Here is a 26,237-nt window from a genome sequence, read left to right on the forward strand (position 1 = left end):
ATTGAGACGCTTTTGAGCGTGCTTCACCTTACTGAAGTACCTTTCCAGCATGCTTCACCTTACTGAAGCACCTTTCCAGCATGCTTCACCTTACTGAAGCACCTTTCCAGCATGCTTCACCATACTGAAGCACCTTTCCAGCATGCTTCACCTTACTGAAGTACCTTTCCAGCATGCTTCACCTTACTGAAGTACCTTTCCAGCATGCTTCACCTTACTGAAGCACCTTTCCAGCATGCTTCACCATACTGAAGCACCTTTCCAGCATGCTTCACCTTACTGAAGTACCTTTCCAGCATGCTTCAACATACTGAAGCACCTTTCCAGCATGCTTCACCATACTGAAGTACCTTTCCAGCATGCTTCACCTTACTGAAGTACCTTTCCAGCATGCTTCACCATACTGAAGTACCTTTCCAGCATGCTTCACCTTACTGAAGTACCTTTCCAGCATGCTTCACCATACTGAAGCACCTTTCCAGCATGCTTCACCATACTGAAGTACCTTTCCAGCATGCTTCACCATACTGAAGCACCTTTCCAGCATGCTTCACCATACTGAAGTACCTTTCCAGCATGCTTCACCATACTGAAGTACCTTTCCAGCATGCTTCACCATACTGAAGTACCTTTCCAGCATGCTTCACCATACTGAAGTACCTTTCCAGCATGCTTCACCATACTGAAGTACCTTTCCAGCATGCTTCACCATACTGAAGTACCTTTCCAGCATGCTTCACCATACTGAAGTACCTTTCCAGCAAGCTTCACCATACTGAAGTACCTTCAGCATGCTTCACTATACTGAAGTACCTTTCCAGCATGCTTCACCATACTGAAGTACCTTTCCAGCATGCTTCACCATACTGAACTACTTTTCCAGCATGCTTCACCTTACTGAAGTACCTTTCCAGCATGCTTCACCATACTGAAGCACCTTTCCAGCATGCTTCACCATACTGAAGCACCTTTCCAGCATGCTTCACCATACTGAAGCACCTTTCCAGCATGCTTCACCTTACTGAAGTACCTTTCCAGCATACTTCACCATACTGAAGCACCTTTCCAGCACGCTTCACCTTACTGAAGTACCTTTCCAGAATACTTCACCTTACTGAAGTACCTTTCCAGCACGCTTCACCATACTGAAGTACCTTTCCAGCATGCTTCACCATACTGAAGCACCTTTCCAGCATGCTTCACCATACTGAAGCACCTTTCCAGCATGCTTCACCATACTGAAGCACCTTTCCAGCATGCTTCACCTTACTGAAGTACCTTTCCAGCATGCTTCACCATACTGAAGCACCTTTCCAGCACGCTTCACCTTACTGAAGTACCTTTCCAGCATGCTTCACCTTACTGAAGCACCTTTCCAGCAAGCTTCACCATACTGAAGCACCTTTCCAGCATGCTTCACCATACTGAAGCACCTTTCCAGCATGCTTCACCATACTGAAGCACCTTTCCAGCATGCTTCACCACACTGAAGCACCTTTCCAGCATAATTCACCTTACTGAAGCTGCTTTCCAGCATGCTTCACCATACTGAAGCACCTTTCCAGCATGCTTCACCATACTGAAGCACCTTTCTAGCATACATCACCTTACTGAAGCACCTTTCCAGCATGCTTCACCATACTGAAGCACCTTTCCAGCATGCTTCACCATACTGAAGCACCTTTCCAGCATGCTTCACCACACTGAAGCACCTTTCCAGCATACTTCACCTTACTGAAGCTGCTTTCCAGCATGCTTCACCATACTGAAGCACCTTTCCAGCATGCTTCACCATACTGAAGCACCTTTCCAGCATACATCACCTTACTGAAGCACCTTTCCAGTATGCTTCACCATACTGAAGCACTTTTCCAGTATGCTTCACCATACTGAAGCACATTTCCAGCATACTTCACCTTACTGAATGACATCCGCATGCCTCACCTCACTGCAGGACTTTTCCAGCCTACATCCTTACTGAAGCACCTTTCTTATATACTTTGCCTTACTGAAACCTCTTTCCAATGTGCTTCACGTTTTCCACATGTTTCACTTTACTGAAGCACCTCTGCAGTGTGTTTCGACTTTCTGAACACCATTCTGTGCTTCTTGCTAAAGCCTATTTTCTGTGTGCTTCTTTACTGATGCAACTTTCCTGAATGCTTCGCCTTACTAAAGCCCTTTTCCAACCTGCTTCAATTTTCTGAAATACCTACTGAGCATGCTTCACCTCACTGAAGCACCTTTCCAGATGGTTCATCTTACTGAAGCACTTTTCCAGTGTTCGTCACCTTGCTGAAGCACCTTCATGTTTTATCTTACTGAAGCATCTTTCTGCTTAAGCGACTAAATAAATAAGCAAGACAGTGAGTGACCCAAAGAGAGTATCACTCAGAGAAAGAGTAATTATCACTCAGAGATAATGACCATAACCCAGAGATAGTGACCTGGCTGGCTCGCTGGCTCTCTCTCTCTCTCTCTCTCTCTCTCTCTCTCTCTCTCTCTCTCTCTCTCTCTCTCTCTCTCTCTCTCTCTCTCTCTCTCTCTCTCTCTCTCTCTCTGAGTGTCGTATACACTGGATCGTCATGTGGGTACCCCCCCGCACTCACCCTTTCACCACCGACCACCTTCAATTTTCACACAGCCAGTATTTTCCACTCTCTATTTTTCTGCAAAATTGGCAGAAATAAAGGAACTGCAGAATTCCATGTTCAACATGCTGGTTTAGTTAAAACTGAGGTATCTGCCGAAGAGAACCACCTAGCAGTTGCACTCTAACACTAGACACTTGTGCTGTGCCTGCGCTACGCGGCTCAAACATCGCCAACCCTCACCCACCAGGATAACAGTACCATCCTGGGTGGTTGCTGTCTGCAAACCTAGACATACGCATAGCAAGTTTTATGAATTGCTCGTTAACACTGTTATTTTTGTTCGTTGCTTGATTTCCAGTTTTGATGCCATAAAACTCTAAATTATTTTTTACAATCTTTCCTGTATTCTAAGATCTCGAAGAACCAGACACACACATTGATATTAATGCCTAGGAATTTATTTTCTTCTTCGCTATAAAAAAATCAGTAGTTTATTTACATAGAAAAATCAAACCATTCAGATAAATTGCAGGAGTTGCTAATAACACAGCTAATCAAAAGTTGTGAACAAATAAAGTACAAACAACACAAGCTATATACAAATAATGAATAAAAATGTATAAAAGGACACACTGCTAACAAGAATGATGAGAGACATTACTGAGGCTGCATAAGGTAGGACATTTTACCTGATTATAACGTTTACACAGAGCAAAACACTGTCCTGACCAAAGTTTGTTATGCCACTTGTGTTAGACTAGTTATATATAAATAAAACATTGGGAGCATTAGCACTATGTTCCCTCAGAGCGGGAGGCAGCAGCAAGAAAGTGGGCACCAGTTGTGTGGCTTCATCCTGATGAGCACCACTACCCAAGCTCGGTCAATCACTTTCTCAGACATGTTAGACCCAGGTAAGCCATACCTTCAATTCATTTTTTGTCTGCATACTTATGAGGTAAAAACAGCAAATGTTATATAAATAATTAGTAAATGATTTTATGAAATTTAATTCTTCTTTATACAATATGTTCAAACATGCAAATACAGTTTACATATCAATCAAGCCATCAATCAAATTATTTCCACCTGATACATTGTTTGTACAAAACTGGATGACATTACATCTCTCACATAGAAAGCTCCATAAAAAACAAAAAAGGCACAATACTGTGACTATGATACACAAATAACTCTCACAAAAGAGAGAGAAGCTATGATGATGTTTTGATCCAACCTGGACCACTGACTAGTCAAACTAATACACGAAGAAGAGGGAGCCAATATACTGTGCTTATGGGTGATTCTACAGAAAAGTTGCAAAGGTTAGTGGACGAGTTTGGGTAAAGGTAGAAAGTTGAAAGTGAACACAGATAAGAGTAAGGTGATGAGGGTATCAAATGATTTAGATAAAGAAAAATTGGATATCACATTGGAGAGAGGGAGTATGGAAGAAGTGAATGTTTTCAGAAATTTGGAAGTTGATGTGTCAGCGGATGGGTTTATGAAGGATGAGGTTAACCATAGAATTGATGAAGGACAAAAAGTGGTGTGTTGAGGTATACGTTAGGACAAAAAACATTATCAGTGGAAGCAAAGAAGGGAATGTATGAAAGTATAGTGGTACCAACACTTTTATACGGGTGTGAAGCTTGGGTTGTAAATGCAGCAGCAAGGAGGCGGTTGGAGGCGGTGGAGACGTCCTGTCTAAGGGCAATGTGTGGTGTAAATATTATGCAGACAATTCGAAGTGTGGAAACTAGGAGAAGGTGTGGAGTTAATAAAAGTATTAGCCAGAGGACTGAAGACGGGTTGTTGAGGTGGTTTGGTCATTTAGAGAGAATGGATGAAAGTAGAATGACATGGAGAGCGTATAAATCTGTAGGGAAAGGAGGGCAGGGTTGGGGGTCATCCACGAAAAGGTTGGAGGGAGGGGGTAAAGGAGGTTTTGTGGGCGAGGGGCTTGAACTTCCAGCAAGTGTGCATGAGCGTGTTAGATAGGAGTGAATGGAGACGAATGGTTTTTGGGACCTGACTAGTTGTTGGAGTGTGAGCAGGATAATAGTTAGTGATGGGATTCAGGGAAATCGGTTATTTTTATATAGCCGGACTTGAGTTCTGGAAATGGGAAGTACAATGCCTGCACTTTAAAGGTGGGGTTTGGAATATCGGCAGTTTGGAGGAATGTGTAATAGGATGGTATATATATAATTAGGACCCTGATATTATATTCTATATTTAGGAGTTTATTATATTATTTCAGGTCACTTTTTATATTGTATCTTTATATATGCTTCTAAAATGTTGTATCTGGGCACCTCTGCAAAAACAGTGATTATCTATGAGTTATGTGAAAGTGCTGAATGATGATGAAAGTATTTTCGTTTTGGGGATTTTCTTTCTTTTTGAGTTACCCTGCCTAGGTGGGAGACGGCCGACTTGTTGAATATACCTACCTGGAGTCTACCTGGAGGGCATTCCGGGGATCAACGCCCCCACGGCCCGGTCCACGACCAGGCCTCCCAGTAGATCAGGGCCTGATCAACGAGGCTGTTACTGCTGGCCGCATGCAATCCAACGTATGAACCACAGCCCGGCTGATCCAGCACCGTCTTTAGGTATCTGTCAAGCTCTCTCTTGAAGACAACCAGGGGTCTTCCCATAATGCCCCTTATTGCTGGTGGGAGGCTGTTAAACAGTCTTGTGAGTGGAGGTGACCAGACTGGGTGGGTCATTGGGCTAATCCGGGGGGGGGGATCATTGGCCTAATCCAGGGGGGACAGACATGGACCTGCTCCGCATGGGTCTGTAGGCCTGTTGCAGTGTTCCTTCTCTCTTATGTTCTTATGACACTTATTGCGTTTTCTCGTTGTGTACCAGTGACGCCCCTACTTTTCACTGGGGGTACATTGCATCATCTGCTAAGTCTTTTGCTTTCATATGGAGTGATTGCTGTGTGCATATTAGGGACCAGTCTCTCCAGAATCTTCCAGGTGTCGATTATGATATATCTCTCTCGCCTGCGCTCTAGTGAGTACAAGTCAAGTGTTTCCAGGCGCTCCCAGTAGTTAAGGTGTTTGATGGAACTTATACGTGCAGTAAAGGTTCTCTGTACATTCTCTAGGTCTGCAATTTCACCTGCCTTGAATGGGAATGTTAATGTACAGCAGTATTCCAGCCTAGAAAGAATAAGTGATTTAAAAAGGATCATCAGTGGCTTAGCATCTCTTGTCCTGAATGTTCTCAGTATCCATCCTATCAGTTTCCTAGCAGATGTGATAGTGGCATTGTTGTGGTCCTTGAAGGTGAGGTCTTCAGACATTACCACACCCAGCTCCTTCACATTACTTTTCCGCTCTATTGTGTGATTGGAGTTTGTAGTATACTCAGTCCTAGTTATTATTTCCTCCAGTTTTCCATAATGGAGTAGTTGGAATCTGTCTTCATTGAACATCATATTGTTCTCTGTTGCCCATTTGAAAACTTGGTTTATATCTTCTTGGAGCTTTGCCGTGTCCTCAATGGATGACACTCTCATGCAGATCCTAGTATCGTCTGCAAAAGATGATACAGTGCTGATATGAGAATAAGGAACAGGACAGGTGCAAGTACTGTGCCTTGTGCGACAGAGCTCTTCACTATGGCAGCATCTGATTTAACTCTGTTTACCACTACTCTTTGTGTGCGATTGGTTAGAAAGTTGAAGATCCATCTGCCTACTTTGCCGGTTATCCCTTTAGCATGCATTGTGTGTGTTATTACGCCATGGTCGCACTTGTCAAAGGCTTTTGCAAAGTCTGTGTATACTACATCTGCATTCTGTTTGTTTTCTAGTGCATCTAGGACCATATCATAGTGGTCTAGCAGTTGTGAGAGGCAGGAGTGACCTGCTCTGAAACCATGTTGCCCTGAGTTGTGCAATTTTTGGGAGTCCAGGTGGTTTGCTATCCTGCTTCTTAGAACTCTTTCAAAGATTTTTATGATGTGGGACGTTAAAGATATTGGTCTATAGTTCTTAGCTACTGCTTTGCTGCCACTTTTATGGAGTGGGGCTATATCTGTTGTTTTTAGTGACTGGAATCTCGCCTGTGTCTAAGCTCCTCCATAGCATACTTAGGGCCCATGAGAGGGGTTTCTTGCAGTTTTTAATGAACACCGAGTTCCACGAGTCTGAGCCTGGGGCCCAAATAGGCAAGACTTTCAATTTTGGCTCAAATAGCAACGCTCTTGCCAATAAGGCAAGCAAATTATTATTATTATTACTATTATTATTATTATTATTATTATTATTATTATTATTATTATTATCAAAAAGAAGCACTAAACCACAATGGCTATACAGGGCTGCAGGGCAGGGAAGGATGCGGGGGTATCGGGTAGCAAGAGGCAGAGGGATGATTAGTAGGTTACGGAGGACAGTGGGGCAGTGGATAGTGCAGGGGTAGAGGGTAAAAAGAGATTGAGATATAAAGGGCTGAGGGGAGTGCTAAAGGTATCATCATCAGAGTTTGTGGAGTAAATCAGTTATCAAAAAGTCAATGAGAGAGTCCAGATTAAAGGAGGGTCCATCAGCAAGAAGGGAAGGTAAAGAAAGAGCAGCAGAGCAGAGACAACGTTAGAGGTAAATTCTGCATACTCGTTGACAGAGTGGGCAATCCAACAGAATGTGGCTAACAGATACTGGAACCTGACAATTTGCACATAGAGGAACAGGGGGCCTCTCCATTAGATACCTGTGAGTAAGTTGAATGTGGCCAATGCAAAGACGGGAGAGAGCAGTCTCTCAACCTCGACACTGATGACAAGAAGACAGCCAGTAACCTATACTCGGTTTAATAACATGAAGTTTGTTATTGAGCAGATCAGACCAACGTCGCTGCCAACGGGTGCGAAGTGGGTAGCAATTGCAGCAAAATAGTCCGTGAATGGAACACCTCTATATGAAACTGGAAGGTCATGTACTGCTGACCACGCAGCAGTGTCTGCCTGTTCATTGCCCTGTATGTCAACATGACCAGGGACCCAACAAAAAACAATATCTTTGTGCTTGGTAGAGATACTGTGTAACCAAAGCTGGATACAGAGAACTAGGGGGTGAGGTGTATCAAATTTTCGTATAGCCTGTAAAGCACTAAAGGAGTCTGAAGCAACCACAAATGCTAGCCAAAGATAGTAGATGCCCTCGCACGACACTGTCCGGGAACAATGCTGCGAATCCTACGCCGTCAGAAGACTTAGAACTATCTGTGTACACTGTGATGGCATGAGAATGAGAGCAGAAGTGGTCAAGAAAAAAAGAGAGGGAAGCTACCGTAGGCAGTTGGGCTTTCATGCAAGGGAGTGAGAAAGAACAGACACGAATAGCTGGAACTTCAAAGGGGGTAGGGAAAAGTGAGATGCAACATGAACATAGAAATGTGGTAACTGAAGAAAGACGAACGAATGTAGGCGAAGAGAAAAGGGACGGAGTAAACAGGGGCGACGAACAAATAAAGAATGTCTACTAACATCAGTGACTATTCTATATATCAGTGGTATTCATTGCGCGGCTTGCGATGACTCAATTCACGGCTCTCGAAAAATATATAAATTAATTAATAAAAAAAAATATATAGAAAAATAATTTTTCAAGTAAGATACATATTTTCATGAGGTGAGATGGAAGACAAAGTCACAGTAAGAGATAACATTCCAACATCCCTACCCTAGTCGTACAGAAATCATACGTGTCCACTACGGGAAACTGATCAGGGACACATCTAGCTCTAGGCATCAGTGGTCTCGCTGAATCAGTTGAGTTCAAGCTTTCGGGGGAGACTGGACGTATTTCATTACTCTTGGAGACTTGTGTTTGAAAATAGGTAACAGATATTTGAGACTGTGGCAACATATATGAAAGTAACGGCTTAACTGTTGCTGCTTGTGGAAGCTAGCTGCGATGGGCTAGTTTTACTTGAAACCAAAGTGCAGTCAAGTAGTGTCCGTTATGATGGATCAATTTGTGGTTAAACATGACAAGAGTTAAGCAGCAGCTAGCACACTTCCGCTCATCGCAGCATTAAGTAAGTTTGGTCTTTATTTTGCTATTAATAACAAGATATGCAGGCTAATATTACCATGTCTAATTTTTCTCATTTACTATATTGCACTAGCAGCTCAGTACTACTTAATTTAGTTGAGTTACGCTAACTTGCAGTAGCTGCGGCTCTCTCAATCAATGTGTTTAACCGAAGTGGCTCTCTCGCAAAAATTAGTGAACAACACTGCTATATATGGAAGGATTGCAAAGGCAATGGGCATCACAGCGATCAGACAAGGATGGAATATTCGCTTCTGCATAGACTCTCAACAGGTGAAGATCGAAAAGCATCAAGGCATAAACATAATCCCTGGTGATGGATGGAATTAAGGCTAGAGAGAGTAGCAGGAGAGGGCGCTGAAAAGATCTGGTCACCATAATCGAGTTTCGATAAAATGAAGGCTGAATGTAGGTGAAGGAGAGTTAGACGATCAGCTCCCCATGAAAGATGAGCGAAGGTTTTAAGAAGGTTCAGCCGGCTGTGACAAGTTGCCTTCAGAGAGGTAACGTGAGGTTTCCTACAGTCAAACAGAAGGCCTAGAAACCTGACTGTATCACATTCTGGGATACGTGAGCCATAGAGGTACAATGGATGATCAGAGATGACAGAACATCTAGTGAAAGTAATTTGGTGAATTTTAGTACTGGAAAATTTAAACCCATGCAAGGTGGCCCAATTGGAAACACGGTTGACTGCATGCTGGAGAGAAACTGCAATGAGGTGACAGTCAGCGCTTGCACAAGCTATAGCAAAGTCATCAACAAAGAGTGATGATCAAATATTGGATGGAAGAACAGAGGCTAAATCATTTATGGCAAGGAGAAAAAGTGTTGTGCTCAGAACAAATCCCTGGGGGACACCTTCAGCTTGGACAAAGTCTGGGGAGAGCATATTATTAACCCAAACACAGAAATGTCTGTCAGTTAAGAAGTTCTTAAGGAAGGATGGTAGACTGCCTTGAAGGCCTAAGGAGTGGGCTTGTGCCAAAATATTATACCTCCAAGTTGTGTCATATGCCTTCTCAAGGTCAAAAAATATGGCAATAACTGAGTGGTTATTTGCAAAGGCATTATGAACATACGTATCCAAGCGTAGTAAGGGGTTTATGGTAGAACAGCCCTTACGAAAGCCATATTGACTAGTGGAGAGACTGTTGTGTGTCTCTAAATACCACATTAAACATCGATTTACCAGACATTCCATCACACTGAAAACTGCACTGGTAAGAGCAATGGGACGATAGTGGGAGGCATCATGTCCCGTAGTACCCGGCTTGTGGAAAGGGAGAACAATGGCAGATTTCCACAGCTAGGGAAGAACTCCTTGTGACCAAATAAGATTGAAGGGTTGTATGAGGATTGCAAGGACTGAATGATGTAAATGTGGTAACATCCGAAAATGAATGTCGTCAGGCCCAGCTGCCAATGATCGGCAAGCTGAGAGTGTCGCCTCCAGTTCCTGAAGTGTAAAAGGCACATTATAAGATTCTTCTTTGAGAGAAGAAAAGTCTAAGGGTGCTAACTCTCTGGCAGACTTTGAGGAAAGACACGAGGGGCATAGATGGAGCCCCTGAGAAATATGGACCAGATGATTACCAATTTCAATGGCAATATCAAGAGGGTTTGCTACATCAACACTGGCAACCTGCAGAACAGGAGCTGGGTCAGGAGAGTATTTACCACTCAGTTTCCGTACTTTTTTCCTGACTACACTCATAGAGGAAGCAGAGGTGATGGTGGAAACATAATCTCGCCAGCAAGTGCATTTAGTGTCACAGATGACACGGCGAGCGACCACTCGCTTCTGCTTAAAATCAAGAAGTCTCTCTGTGGTTCTACTGTACTGGTACCTGCTCCACGCAGCCCATTTCAAACGTACTGCACGAGCCCAAGCAGGAGACCACCAAGGCACGCACTTCTGAGAATGCCTCCCCAAGGTTTGGGGTATAGGATGAGAAGCTGCAGTTAAAACCAAGGTCAAGAAGAGGTGTAAAAGCTTATCAATGGAGGACGAAGAAGGAACCTCATTAAAAGCAGTTAGTTGTGAGTAAAGGTCCCAATTTGCTCAATCAAATTGCCAGCATGGGGTATGAAGAGGGGGTGAATATGAAAGAGAAGTAAGAATGATTGGAAAATGATTGCAGTCATGTAAGTCCGAGAGAACAGACCAGGTGAAGTCTAGTACAGTGGAGGAAGAGCAGACTGAGAGATCGATGCAAGCGAGAGTATGAGTACGAGGATCAAAATGGGTGGGAGTACCTACATTTAAAACATGGAGCAGGTGAGAAGTGAGAAAAGCCTCCAACTGAATGCCACGAAAATCACAGTGAGGCCCCCCCCTCTGAGGAAATGATGGGCATTAAAATTGCCAAGTATCACAAGTGGTGGAGGTAAGGACGAAACAAGAAAGGCAACATCCGGGATAGATATCACCTGAGAAGGAGAGAGATACAAAGAACAGATTGTATACCACTTATGTAAGTGAATACGGACTGCAGTGTAATGCAGCAAAGTACGAACAAATAGGTGATGGTACAGAATATCAGTGTGTAGAAGAAGGGCACTTTCATTAAAGGTCCCATCAGACAAAGGATCCGAAGAATACAATAAATTATAGCCTGAGATGGGATAGACAACAGCGGAGTGTAATTTTGGTTCTTGTAAGCAAACACCAATAGGGGAAAACCGGAAGAGCAACATCTGAAGGTCACCCTGATTACCCAAGGCCGCAGATATTCCACTGTAAATAGGCCATTATTGGCAATGAGAAAGATACCAGAAATCCACAGGTAAGGGTACCTATGGACTAGAGGGGTTAAAAAAGTCCACATGTGGCAGCAGCGGAAAACATTCAAGTACCAAAGGAATAGAGCGCTGCGAAGAAAGGAGTTGCGCAAATGGAGGAGAGGAAAGAGAAGGAACGGGAAGTGGATCAGTGTCCATTGATGATTTAGTCTCTTCAATATATTCTGAGATAGCTTCAAGTGTTTCAGAATTCAAAGATGTTGTATGGGAGACAATATTGGAGATGGAAGGAGGTGGCAAGTAAAGATTGGGAAAGTAATGGACTGTACCAAAGTAGGGGTGGGACAAAAGGGTGGAGAGAACTGGAGAAGAAGTGTGAGAGGGGACAGAAGAGGCAGAAACCTGGGAGGGGGCAGAAGAGGAAGAAACTTGGGAGGGGACAGGGAAGGAAGGCACAGTATGAGGAGGAGGGTGAACCTCCACACTTGTAACAAAGCCAGTGAGAGGGGAAGAACCAGGTACAGAGACTGGAAAGGTAATATGTGGAAGTGGAAGAAAAGAAGGAGGGGTTAAAGGAGATTTGAGCAATGGAGATGTTTTTGACTTCTGAGAAGTAGAGGGGCGATTGGGAGGAGGTGTCGTACAAGGTCTTGTCGATACTGGGGCTTGTGAGGGAGAACACGAAGAAGTGAGAACAGACTGAGGTGATGAGGTAGGGACTTCCGAGTCCAGGACAGCAAAAGAATTAGAGACAGGAGTGACTATGGAGGCTGCAGAAAATGGGACCCCAGAGGTGGGGGGGGGGAGTTTAGAAACACGAGAATAAGAGATACGGGGTAGTCTCCCATGGAGGCTTAGATGAGAAACTGCCATAGCATAAGGGAAACCTTCTGGCTCTTTGAGGCAATAGAGTTCTCGCTCGTTTAAGTAGACTTGGCAATGGCGAGAGTAAGAAGGGTGGGCCTCATGACAATTAAAGCAAGAGGTAGGTCGACTACAAGACGTATTAGAATGGTCATTGGCACCACGGACTGGACATTCGTCTATAGACCTGCAATATTTCACTGGGTGACCAAATCGCCAGCAATTTCTACACTGTTGCAGTGTAGGGATCACCTTTCGAACTTGTAAACGATGTCCTGCTATATAAACAGAGGATGAGAGTTCACGGCTGTCAAAAGTTAATCGAGCTACATTGCAAGGGTATCATCTCCGCCCGCGGACAGGAAGGACGTAAGTGTCTACTTTGAGGATTGGGAGATCTTGGAGTTCCAGTTGTTCGAGAATGTCATCGCCACATGTCTGGAAATTCTGTTGGACAGTGATATGAGGCAGAATGACAGTACCACTACAAGAATTGTGGGAATGATGTTTTTCGATAGTGACAGGAATAGTATTGATATGTGAAAGAAGAGAAAGATCATGAGCTTGGGTAGCATTCTGGACAGTGACGATGTGGGTACCGCTCTTGAGAGCGTGAAAGGATATATCTCTACCAACATGGCATAGGAGCACCTTGCCAATACTATGGTTGGAAAGATAAGCAATAGAGGAAGTCGGTCGTAAAGTAAAGAATTTAGTCCACTGTGCATTCCGAAACTGAGCATGGAAAGGGAGTGCATGACGTGTCAGTATTTTCTGAGTAGAACGAGAAAGCAGCGAAGAAGTAGCAACGGGCAATTGTCGTGGGCATTTAGGAGTGGGACTGGAGTTGGTCCGATGTGGGATGGGCTGGAGATTCAAAAATTGCCGCACCACAGAGGGAGAGGCTGGAAGCATAGTCAAAGGAGAGCGTAGGTCAGACATTTTGAAGGAGTCAGCTGAAACCCCGATACCTGAAGCAGGTGATGAAACAGCACCAGCAAGAAGTACAGGGGCATTAGAAGTGTCCAAAGGGTGGTCAAAAAATGAGGCAGGGTCAGAAGAGGGTGTGGTATCAGTAAGAGGCCCGGGGGTAGCAGGTTCATGGAGTGGGTCAGCCATGATTAGGTTACTTCTTTCTTTTTGTTTTTAAGAAAAAAAAGAGAGAAGAAAATAAAAATAAACAAAAAAAGAATAAAAAAAAGGGGGGGAATGGGGAGGAATAGCTCCTAGGAGGAATGAAAGGGCTGTAAATTCCCCTCTGTGCCCAAGAGGACCACAGCTCTGCATGTAGCGCAGATGCAGCATGGAACCCGTGCCATACTCCACCCTTCATGCCAGTAAACCAGCAATCCGGGATAGCAACCTCACATCCGCCGAGCCACCTCAGTGAACAAAAGTGAGGGCGGCCGGATACCCGCCACAAAGCATACCTCCTTTGGCCACCACCCCCGGAATCCGAAAGGCACCCAAAGCCACCTCCCGGAGACTGGAGAGGGATCGACATCCCCAGGCAATCCAGATTCCATGGCAAACTATACCACTGCCAAGAACCTCAACAAAATGGGATGGACCATGGTACCCTTCCCCCTACCTAGGAACTAGATTGCCTGTGGGAAGAATACCAAAGGCCGAAAAGAGGAAAGGAATAGGGGAGGGATAGGGAGGAGGAGGAGGAATGGGGAAAAAGGGAGGATGGAGGAGGACAGGATAGGGTAGGGGGGACTGGGGGGAAATTAGGTTCAGTCTGAGGAATTAGACCAAAAGGTCTAATTCCTCAGACCAAGAGCCTCTTCACCACGCCAAGGATCCCCCCCTTGAAGAGGAAGGCAAGCAAAAAATTTGTGTATGTAATAATTTTGCAAAAATCATTTTGAACCTAACGAAAAAATATATTTCATTGTGTTTGTTTATTATTAAATTATTGTAAACTTATCTTAAATATATTAAGTTGGATTAGGCTAAATTACGGTGTGCTTGTTATAATGAGGTTAAGTAAGCTTTCTAAGGTTCTTTTGGTACAAAATTATTAATTTTTACATTAACATGAATGAAAAAAGTATATCTTTAAATGTATAAGAGAAAATTTTAGAAAGGACTTAATTTTACACGAGTTCCTGCTAACTGACTAATTTTACCTAATCGGCATGACATTATATATATGTATGTATATATATGAGAGAGGAGGGCAGGGACAGGACAGAGAGGAAGAAAGAAGGAAGTGGAACAGTGGCAAAAGTAATGATGATGACGGCGGAGGGTCCACTGTACCACAATTGCTACTGTAAACCATTCACACTGTCAGTTTTGTTTTTCCCATCATGCACCACATGGGACAGGATTTTATATACTGTGCCCCCTCACCACACAGGCCAATTCTCTTATATTTATGCCAAAATTTACTGCTCACAGCTTATCTGAGTGAGCCAAGCTCATGATGTAGAACTATGTGACGAACCCTAAACTCCAAGCTGTAGTATTATGTAACAGCAAGTGAAAGGGTTAAATGTTATATAAGAGACCATAGCATTCAAATTATTTTCACCTATATAATGCATTTTCCAGTAAATTAAAGCTAGGTTAAGACTGAGTGAACTGCTCTGTAAAACCTGGAGCTTTCAACCAAGTTTGTATAACATGTCAAGTAATTTTATAAGGTTTATATACTGTGCTCTCTTGAAAGCAACAACTTTAATTTAATGTAAAGGCTCACTAATTTTAATTAAACCTCTTAGATTAGTGAAATGAGAGGACCAGTTTTAATTAACTGTATTAAACATGTGTAAAATTAAAGAAATGAGTATAACTCACTGCTAAAATTTATATCAACTTGAGTGAAATAAAAGCCAACTTTATTACCTCACTAAATGCCACAACTTTCAAAACACCTGCAGTGATGATGGACTGATAATAACCCATACTGATCAGTGTGTTGTTATTGAAGCATAGCAGGTAGCAAGGAGCCGCAGAGTACTGTGAATGGAGAGACTGTCATCTTGATGCCATCGCTTCCTGTAGGAAAACCCAGCCAAGAGTCCTACCTTCTAGCTCCAAATAACTTTGGTGAGATAAACTGACTCTTTTTAATTTGAACTGAACTCTGATATATATTGTCTTTGTAAAATTCTTATGATACAAAATGTGCATTGCATATCATGTTTATCTAATACTTGATATTTTTCATAAGTAATTAATATGTATTGTTTGTACCAATATGTGCATGTGGGCATCTGAATTGTATAAAATTCTCAGTTACAGAATTGTGAGGTATATGGAAATATCTTGCCAGGTATTATTTCATTTAATTTTAGTGATATATTGCATTAACTTGCTAACTGTGGAGGATGGGAAGGTGAAAAGGGAAAATATTTTGAAGGGACAATGGGGAAAACATTATTTTTGGAGGAAGGGAAAGTGCTTGGAGGAGGAGGAGGAGGAGGAAGAGAAAAAAAGTCTAGTGGACGACTGAGTAACTGTGAGAGATATATGTCTTTCACAAAAGCAAGAGCATTGAACCCATTTAAATACAAGACAATTTCATACACACTAAAAAAATATCTGAAAGTGTAAATCAAGAACTATGAAAAAATGAGTACACTGCATATACGTAATAAAAGGACAAATAAATGAACATTGATCAGCCTCTTCAATAATACTGATCTCACTGCAGTATTCAGAATGTTACCTCCTCCCCATGGATGGTATTTCCTAACTAGTAGTAAGAGTTTTCCTAAGACATGTCAGCATTGTCTCCACTCACCTTGACACTTTGGGCTAAACTCCAGAAAAAAACCTGCCAACTGATCTGAGACACAGTTAGGCCTGCACTATCACTAAGGAAACAAAAGCCACAATAATATCTTAGATTTTGACTCCATTCAATTTCTTTTTTCACTTTCAAAAAGTCTTACCTCACTGATAGACACCAGCATGTGACACTCAATGACACTAACCTCACCAACACAAACTATCAACACAAGGGTCACTCAGGGTAGTGTCCTTGGTTCAATATTATTCCTCATCTACATCAATGACCTACCACATGCCCCCCAGGAACTTAAACCAGTTCTCTTTCCAGATGACATAACATTCATCATACAGTAGGGCCCCACTTATATGGTATGTTAGGTTCCAGGCTATCACCAGAAAGTCGACATCGCTGAAAGCAGAACGCCATTTTTTTCCACTTATAAATGCATATAAATGCCAGATAACAAGTTTACATTAACGTATATTAAGTTAGCAATAGAATTTTTTTTTTTTTATTTATCACACCGGCCGATTCCCACCAAGGCAGGGTGGCCCGAAAAAGAAAAACTTTCACCATCATTCACTCCATCACTGTCTTGCCAGAAGGGTGCTTTACACTACAGTTTTTAAACTGCAACATTAACACCCCTCCTTCAGAGTGCAGGCACTGTACTTCCCATCTCCAGGACTCAAGTCCGGCCTGCCGGTTTCCCTGAATCCCTTCATAAATGTTACTTTGCTCACACTCCAACAGCACGTCAAGTATTAAAAACCATTTGTCTCCATTCACTCCTATCAAACACGCTCACGCATGCCTGCTGGAAGTCCAAGCCCCTCGCACACAAAACCTCCTTTACCCCCTCCCTCCAACCCTTCCTAGGCCGACCCCTACCCCGCCTTCCTTCCACTACAGACTGATACACTCTTGAAGTCATTCTGTTTCGCTCCATTCTCTCTACATGTCCGAACCACCTCAACAACCCTTCCTCAGCCCTCTGGACAACAGTTTTGGTAATCCCGCACCTCCTCCTAACTTCCAAACTACGAATTCTCTGCATTATATTCACACCACACATTGCCCTCAGACATGACATCTCCACTGCCTCCAGCCTTCTCCTCGCTGCAACATTCATCACCCACGCTTCACACCCATATAAGAGCGTTGGTAAAACTATACTCTCATACATTCCCCTCTTTGCCTCCAAGGACAAAGTTCTTTGTCTCCACAGACTCCTAAGTGCACCACTCACTCTTTTTCCCTCATCAATTCTATGATTCACCTCATCTTTCATAGACCCATCCGCTGACACGTCCACTCCCAAATATCTGAATACGTTCACCTCCTCCATACTCTCTCCCTCCAATCTGATATTCAATCTTTCATCACCTAATCTTTTTGTTATCCTCATAACCTTACTCTTTCCTGTATTCACCTTTAATTTTCTTCTTTTGCACACCCTACCAAATTCATCCACCAATCTCTGCAACTTCTCTTCAGAATCTCCCAAGAGCACAGTGTCATCAGCAAAGAGCAGCTGTGACAACTCCCACTTTGTGTGTGATTCTTTATCTTTTAACTCCACGCCTCTTGCCAAGACCCTCGCATTTACTTCTCTTACAACCCCATCTATAAATATATTAAACAACCACGGTGACATCACACATCCTTGTCTAAGGCCTACTTTTACTGGGAAAAAATTTCCCTCTTTCCTACATACTCTAACTTGAGCCTCACTATCCTCGTAAAAACTCTTCACTGCTTTCAGTAACCTACCTCCTACACTAGGCATTTAACCCTTTGAGGGGTCGGTCACGTACATGTACATCTTAACAGCCAGGGTTGGTCACGTACTTATACAGTGGTCCCTCATTTTTCGTAATTAATCCGTTCCTGGAGCCGTTACTATAAACAAAATTTACGATTTGCAAATCAATTTTCCCCATAAGAAATAATGTAAATACAATTAATCCGTTCCTGACACCCAGAAATATTAAAACAAAAAAAATTTTTACATGAAATATACATTTTTTTTTTTATCACACTGGCTGATTCCCACCAAGGCAGGGTGGCCCGAAAAAGAAAAACTTTCACCATCATTCACTCCATCACTGTCTTGCCAGAAGGGTGCTTTATACTACAGTTTTTAAACTGCAACATTAACACCCCTCCTTCAGAGTGCAGGCACTGTACTTCCCATCTCCAGGACTCAAGTCCGGCCTGCCGGTTTCCCTGAACCCCTTCATAAATGTTACTTTGCTCACACTCCAACAGCACGTCAAGTATTAAAAACCATTTGTCTCCATTCACTCCTATCAAACACGCTTACGCATGCCTGCTGGAAGTCCAAGCCCCTCGCACACAAAACCTCCTTTACCCCCTCCCTCCAACCTTTCCTAGGCCGACCCCTACCCCACCTTCCTTCCGCTACAGACTTATACACTCTTGAAGTCACTCTGTTTCACTCCATTCTCTCTACATGTCCGAACCACCTCAACAACCCTTCCTCAGCCCTCTGGACAACAGTTTTGGTAATCCCGCAACTCCTCCTAACTTCCAAACTCGAATTCTCTGCATTATATTCACATCACACATTGCCCTCAGACATGACATCTCCACTGCCTCCAACCTTCTCCTCGCTGCAACATTCATCACCCATGCTTTACACCCATATAAGAGCATTGGTAAAACTATACTCTCATACATTCCCCTCTTTGCCTCCAAGGACAAAGTTCTTTGTCTCCACAGACTCCTAAGTGCACCACTCACCCATTTCCCCTCATCAATTCTATGATTCACCTCATCTTTCATAGACCCATCCACTGAGACGTCCACTCCCAAATATCTGAATACATTCACCTCCTCCATACTCTCTCCCTCCTATCTGATATCCGATCTTTCATCACCTAATCTTTTTTTTATCCTCATAGCCTTACTCTTTCCTGTATTCACTTTTAATTTTCTTCTTTTGCACACCCTACCAAATTCATCCACCAATCTCTGCAACTTCTCTTCAGAATCTCCCAAGAGCACAGCGTCATCAGCAAAGAGCAACTGTGACAACTCCCACTTTATGTGTGATTCTTTATCTTTTAACTCCACGCCTCTTGCCAAGACCCTCGCATTTACTTCTCTTACAACCCCATCTATAAATATATTAAACAACCACGGTGACATCACACATCCTTGTCTAAGGCCTACTTTTACTGGGAAATAATTTCCCTCTTTCCTACATACTCTAACTTGAGCCTCACTATCTTCGTAAAAACTCTTCACTGCTTTCAGTAACCTACCTCCTACACCATACACCTGCAACATCTGCCACATTGCCCCCCTATCCACCCTGTCATATGCCTTTTCCAAATCCATAAATGCCACAAAGACCTCTTTAGCCTTATCTAAATACTGTTCACTTATATGTTTCACTGTAAACACCTGGTCCACACACCCCCTACCTTTCCTAAAGCCTCCTTGTTCATCTGCTATCCTATTCTCCGTCTTACTCTTAATTCTTTCAATAATAACTCTACCATACACTTTACCAGGTATACTCAACAGACTTATCCCCCTATAATTTTTGCACTCTCTTTTGTCCCCTTTGCCTTTATACAAAGGAACTATGCATGCTCTCTGCCAATCCCTAGGTACCTTACCCTCTTCCATACATTTATTAAATAATTGCACCAACCACTCCAAAACTATATCCCCACCTGCTTTTAACATTTCTATCTTTATCCCATCAATCCCGGCTGCCTTACCCCCTTTCATTTTACCTACTGCCTCACGAACTTCTCCCACACTCACAACTGGCTCTTCCTCACTCCTACAAGATGTTATTCCTCCTTGCCCTATACACGAAATCACAGCTTCCCTATCTTCATCAACATTTAACAATTCCTCAAAATATTCCCTCCATCTTCCCAATACCTCTAACTCTCCATTTAATAACTCTCCTCTCCTATTTTTAACTGACAAATCCATTTGTTCTCTAGGCTTTCTTAACTTGTTAATCTCACTCCAAAACTTTTTCTTATTTTCAACAAAATTTGTTGATAACATCTCACCCACTCTCTCATTTGCTCTCTTTTTACATTGCTTCACCACTCTCTTAACCTCTCTCTTTTTCTCCATATACTCTTCCCTCCTTGCATCACTTCTACTTTGTAAAAACTTCTCATATGCTAACTTTTTCTCCCTTACTACTCTCTTTACATCATCATTCCACCAATCGCTCCTCTTCCCTCCCGCACCCACTTTCCTGTAACCACAAACTTCTGCTGAACACTCTAACACTACATTTTTAATCCTACCCCATACCTCTTCGACCCCATTGCCTATGCTCTCATTAGCCCATCTATCCTCCAATAGCTGTTTATATCTTACCCTAACTGCCTCCTCTTTTAGTTTATAAACCTTCACCTCTCTCTTCCCTGATGCTTCTATTCTCCTTGTATCCCATCTACCTTTTACTCTCAGTGTAGCTACAACTAGAAAGTGATCTGATATATCTGTGGCCCCTCTATAAACATGTACATCCTGAAGTCTACTCAACAGTCTTTTATCTACCAATACATAATCCAACAAACTACTGTCATTTTGCCCTACATCATATCTTGTATACTTATTTATCCTCTTTTTCTTAAAATATGTATTACCTATAACTAAACCCCTTTCTATACAAAGTTCAATCAAAGGGCTCCCATTATCATTTACACCTGGCACTCCAAACTTACCTACCACACCCTCTCTAAAAGTTTCTCCTACTTTAGCATTCAGGTCCCCTACCACAATTACTCTCTCACTTGGTTCAAAGGCTCCTATACATTCACTTAACATCTCCCAAAATCTCTCTCTCTCCTCTACATTCCTCTCTTCTCCAGGTGCATACACGCTTATTATGACCCACTTTTCGCATCCAACCTTTACTTTAATCCACATAATTCTTGAATTTACACATTCATATTCTCTTTTCTCCTTCCATAACTGATCCTTCAACATTACTGCTACCCCTTCCTTTGCTCTAACTCTCTCAGATACTCCAGATTTAATCCCATTTATTTCCCCCCACCGAAACTCCCCTACCCCCTTCAGCTTTGTTTCGCTTAGGGCCAGGACATCCAACTTCTTTTCATTCATAACATCAGCAATCATCTGTTTCTTGTCATCCGCACTACATCCACGCACATTCATGCATCCCAGTTTTATAGAGTTTTTCTTCTTCTCTTTTTTAGTAAATGTCTACAGGAGAAGGGGTTACTAGCCCATTGCTCCCGGCATTTTAGTCGCCTCATACGACACGCATGGCTTACGGAGGAAAGATTCTTTTCCACTTCCCCATGGACAATAGAAGAAATAAAGAACAACAAGAGCTATTTAGAAAAAGGAGAAAAAACTAGATGTATGTATATATATATATGCATGTGCATGTCTGTGAAGTGTGACCAAAGTGTAAGTAGGAGTAGCAAGATATGTACATATAGTACATAAACAATACAATGGGAAATGATGAATGAAACATTAACAGCATAACACTTACCTTTATTGGAGATTCTTCTTAGTGTATGGGAGACTGGAGGAGGAGAGAGATTGGATTGTTTACAGTTTGGAAGGGGAATCCCCTTCCAGCAACACCTCAGGTACCAATTGCTTCTCTGGGGATGCTTCTCTTCTCTGTTTCTTAATGCCACTAGGACCACCTTGAGAGTCACTCTAGTCCTCTCTCTCAAAATAACTGTGGAGAGAGCTCTGTTTCTGGTGTCTCTTTAACACTTCCCGAAAATGGCCCAAGACTTTGTCACTGTACATATTTCTCACCTTCTTTACCACAGGCTTGGCACTAGGAGCTTTCTTTGGAGCCATGGTAGCTTATTTAGTAATTGCAAGTACTAAAATGAGTGGAATATTATGAAATATTTCGTAGGAGCACTTTAGGAGACCTTCACTCACTGGTAAACAATGCCAGACTGGCTGGGCAGGGAGGCCGCCCCGGCTCACACCGTGCGTATGCGTCCCAGACGAACTACTATTCGCAAGTCAACCTATGAAAAGCGAGTCCATGTTAATACGAAAATACCCCTATGATTGGCGAAATTTACGATTGCCGAGAACTACGAAAAGCGAGGGACCACTGTGCATGTAAATTCTAGCGCTTTCAAATCTGGTGGAAGAAAGCTGGTAGGTATACATATGAAAGAATGGGTCTGCATGGTTAGTGTGGGCAGTATAAAAAAAATCCTGAAGCACGCAGTGCAGGGCGAGGGGAGTGAGCAAGGTGGGTCTGGCAAGCAGGGCGAGGGTGATGAGCAAGGTGGGTCTGGCAATCAGGGTGAGGGTGATGAGAAAGGTGGGTTTGGCAAGCAGGGCGAGGGTGATGAGCAAGGTGGGTCTGGCAAGCAGGGCGAGGGTGATGAGCAAGGAGGGTTTGGCAAGCATGGCATGGGGGGTCACAAGCAGGGAGTGGCAAGCATGCCAGTGGGGTCACAAGCAGGGAGTGGCATGGCAGGGGGGTCACAAGCAGGGAGTGGCAAGCATGGCAGGGGGGCCACAAACAGGGAGTGGCAAGATGGGGTGAGGGGTGATGCATAGGTCAAGGGGTAGCAAACAGGGCAAGGGTGGTGAGCAAAGAGGGGGGTGGTGAGCAAAGAGGGGGGTGGTGAGCAAAGAGGGGGGTGGTGAGCAAAGGGGGGTGGTAAGCAGGGAGGGGTAGGAAGCAGGAAGGGGGTGGTGAGCATGGTGGGGGTGGTGAACAGGGGGGGAAGGTGACCAGGGAGGGGGTAGTGAGCAGGGGGGGGTGGCGAGCAGGGAGGGGGTGGCGAGCAGGGAGAGGGTGGAAAGCATGGAGTGGGTGGCGAGCAGGGAAGGGGTGGCAAGCAGGGAGGGGTGGTGAGAAGGGAGGGGGTGGTGAGAAGGGAGGGGGTTGTGAGCAGGGAGGGGGTGGTGAGCAGGGAGAGGCTAGTGAGAAGGGAGGGAGTGACAAGCAGGGAAGGGGGGTGACGAGTAGGGAGGGGGTGGAGAGCATGGAAGGGGTGGAGAGCAAGGAAGGGGTGGCAAGCAGGGAGGGGGTGGCGAGCAGGGAGGGGGTGGTGAGCAGGGAGGGAGTAGTGAACAGGGTGGGGGTGGTGAGCAGGGAGTGGGTGGCGAGCAGGGAAGGGGTGGTGAGCAGGGAGGAGGTGAGAAGGGAGGGGGGTTGCAAGCAGGGAGGGGGTGGCGAGCAGGGAAAGGCTAGTGAGCAGGGAGGGGGTGACGAGCAGGGAGGAGGTAGTGAGCAGGGAGGGGGTGGTGAGCAGGGAGGGGGTTGTGAGCAGGGAGGGGGTGGAGAGCAGGGAGGGGGTGGAGAGCAGGGAGGGGGTGGCGAGCAGGGAGGGGTCGTGAGAAGGGAGGGGGTAGTGAGTAGGGATGGGGTGGCGAGCAGGGAGAGGCTAGCGAGCAGGGAGGGGGTAGTGAGCAGGGATGGGGTGGTGAGCAGGGAGGTGGTAGTGAGCAGGGAGGGGGTAGTGAGCAGGAAGGGGGTGGTGGGCAGGGAGGGGGTGGCAAGCAGGGAAGTGGTAGTGAGTAGGGAGGGGGTGGCAAACAGGGAGGGTTTGGCGAGCAAGGACGGGGTGGCGAGCAGGGAGGGGGTGGCGAGCAGGGAAAAGCTAGTGAGCAGGGAGAGGGTGACGAGCAGGGAGGAGGTAGTGAGCAGGGAGGGGGTGGAGAGCAGGGAGGGGGTGGAGAGCAGGGAGGGGTTGTGAGAAGGGAGGGGGTAGTGAGTAGGGATGGGGTGGTGAGCAGGGAGAGGCTAGCGAGCAGGGAGGGGGTAGTGAGCAGGGATGGGGTGGTGAGCAGGGAGGTGGTAGTGAGCAGGGAGGGGGTAGTGAGCAGGAAGGGGGTGGTGGGCAGGGAGGGGGTGGCAAGCAGGGAAGTGGTAGTGAGTAGGGAGGGGGTGGCAAACAGGGAGGGTATGGCGAGCATGGACGGGGTGGCGAGCAGGGAGGGGGTGGCGAGCAGGGAAAAGCTAGTGAGCAGGGAGAGGGTGACGAGCAGGGAGGAGGTAGTGAGCAGGGAGGGGGTGGAGAGCAGGGAGGGGGTGGAGAGCAGGGAGGGGTTGTGAGAAGGGAGGGGGTAGTGAGCAGGGATGGGGTGGCGAGCTTGGGGAGGCTAGTGAGCAGGGAGGGGGTAGTGAGCAGGGAGGGGGTGGCAGGCAGGGAGGGGGTGGCAAGCAGGGAAGGGGTAGTGAGTAGGGAGGGGGTGGCGAACAGGGAGGGTTTGGCGAGCAAGGATGGGGTGGCGAGCAGGGAGGGGGTGGCGAGCAGGGAAAAGCTAGTGAGCAGGGAGAGGGAGACGAGCAGGGAGAGGGAGACGAGCAGGGAGGAGGTAGTGAGCAGGGAGGGGGTAGTGAGCAGGGAGGGGTCGTGAGAAGGGAGGGGGTAGTGAGCAGGGATGGGGTGGCGAGCTTGGGGAGGCTAGTGGGCAGGGAGGGGGTAGTGAGCAGGGATGGGGTGGTGAGCAGGGAGGTGGTAGTGAGCAGGGAGGGGGTAGTGAGCAGGGAGGGGGGTGGTGAGCGGGGTGGGGTGGCGAGCAGGGAAAAGCTAGTGAGCAGGGAGAGGGTGACGAGCAGGGAGGAGGTAGTGAGCAGGGAGGGGGTGGAGAGAAGGGAGGGGCTGGAGAGCAGGGAGGGGTTGTGAGAAGGGAGGGGGTAGTGAGTAGGGATGGGGTGGTGAGCAGGGAGCGGGTAGCGAGCAGGGAGGGGGTAGTGAGCAGGGATGGGGTGGTGAGCAGGGAGGTGGTAGTGAGCAGGGAGGGGGTAGTGAGCAGGAAGGGGGTGGTGGGCAGGGAGGGGGTGGCAAGCAGGGAAGTGGTAGTGAGTAGGGAGGGGGTGGCAAACAGGGAGGGTATGGCGAGCATGGACGGGGGTGGCGAGCAGGGAGGGGGTGGCGAGCAGGGAAAAGCTAGTGAGCAGGGAGAGGGTGACGAGAAGGGAGGAGGTAGTGAGCAGGGAGGGGGTGGAGAGCAGGGAGGGGGTGGAGAGCAGGGAGTTGGTTGTGAGCAGGGAGGGGGTAGTGAGCAGGGATGGGGTGGAGAGCTTGGGGGGGCTAGTGAGCAGGGAGGGGGTAGTGAGCAGGGAGGGGGTGGCAGGCAGGGAGGGGGTGGCAAGCAGGGAAGGGGTAGTGAGTAGGGAGGGGGTGGCGAACAGGGAGGGTTTGGCGAGCAAGGATGGGGTGGCGAGCAGGGAGGGGGTGGCGAGCAGGGAAAAGCTAGTGAGCAGGGAGAGGGAGACGAGCAGGGAGAGGGAGACGAGCAGGGAGGAGGTTGTGAGCAGGGAGGGGGTGGCGAGCAGGGAGGGGTCGTGAGAAGGGAGGGGGTAGTGAGCAGGGATGGGGTGGCGAGCTTGGGGAGGCTAGTGGGCAGGGAGGGGGTAGTGAGCAGGGATGGGGTGGTGAGCAGGGAGGTGGTAGTGAGCAGGGAGGGGGTAGTGAGCAGGGAGGGGGGTGGTGAGCAGGGAGGGGGTGGCGAGCAGGGAAGGGGTAGTGAGCAGGGAGGGGGTGGCAAGCAGGGAGGGGGTGGCAAGCAGGGATGGGGTCGTGAGTAGGTAGGGGTGGCAAGCTGGGAGGGCTTGGCGAGCAGGGGGGGTTTTGCGAGCAGGGACGGTTTGGCGAGCAGGGAGGGGGTGGCAAGCAGGGATGGGGTGGCGAGCAGGGAAGGGGTGGCGAGCAGGGAAGGGGTAGTGAGTAGGGAGGGGGTGGTGAGCAGGGATGGGGTGGCAAGAAATGTGAGGGTGGCAAGGTGAGGGTGGCAAGCAGGTTGAGGGTGGCATGCAAGGTGAGAGTGGCAAGCAAGGTGTGGGTGACATGCAAGGTGAGGGTGGCAAGCAAGGTGAGGGTAGCAAGCAAGGTGAGGGTGGCAAGCAAGATGAGGGTGGCATGCAATGTGAGGGTGAGAAGCAATGTGAGGGTGAGAAGCAATGTGAGGGTGGCATGCAAGGTAAGGGTGGAACAGGACGATAATAAACTGTGCACGATTAGGGTCACAAGTGACATGGTCCTTAGGCAAATAGATAAATTAAAACCTAACAAATCCCCAGGCCCTGATGAACTGTATGCAAGGGTTCTAAAGGAATGTAAAGAGGAGCTTAGCAAACCTTTGGCTAATCTTTTCAACATATCACTACAAACTGGCATGGTGCCAGATAATTGGAAAATGGCAAATGTGATACCTATTTTCAAAGCAGGTA

The 26,237-nt window shown here is 45.9% G+C and overlaps 2 protein-coding genes across 10 annotated transcripts in view; one reads left to right on the top strand and one right to left on the bottom strand.

Annotated features, from left to right (window-relative positions):
- Arp8 (Actin-related protein 8) overlaps nucleotides 1–26,237 on the bottom strand; it is a 311,465-nt gene that overhangs the window by 156,379 nt on the left and 128,849 nt on the right. The gene's annotated exons all lie outside the window — the stretch shown is intronic.
- The window catches only part of LOC128687032 (uncharacterized), a 99,878-nt gene that overhangs the window by 17,728 nt on the left and 55,913 nt on the right, over nucleotides 1–26,237 (top strand). For 2 of the 8 annotated variants that reach the window (XM_070082376.1, XM_070082380.1), the window contains exons 2-3: nucleotides 3,403–3,508; nucleotides 15,224–15,342. In XM_070082376.1, coding sequence (XP_069938477.1) covers nucleotides 3,403–3,508; nucleotides 15,224–15,342 — 225 coding nt within the window. Of the gene's footprint in view, nucleotides 1–3,402; nucleotides 3,509–4,097; nucleotides 5,213–15,173; nucleotides 15,343–26,237 lie in introns of those variants that run through there. The other 6 variants (XM_070082377.1, XM_070082384.1, XM_070082382.1 and 3 more) reach the window with 6 other exon arrangements.

The sequence above is a fragment of the Cherax quadricarinatus genome, chromosome 7, assembly GCF_038502225.1.
Source record: "Cherax quadricarinatus isolate ZL_2023a chromosome 7, ASM3850222v1, whole genome shotgun sequence".
Lineage (NCBI taxonomy): Eukaryota > Metazoa > Arthropoda > Malacostraca > Decapoda > Parastacidae > Cherax > Cherax quadricarinatus.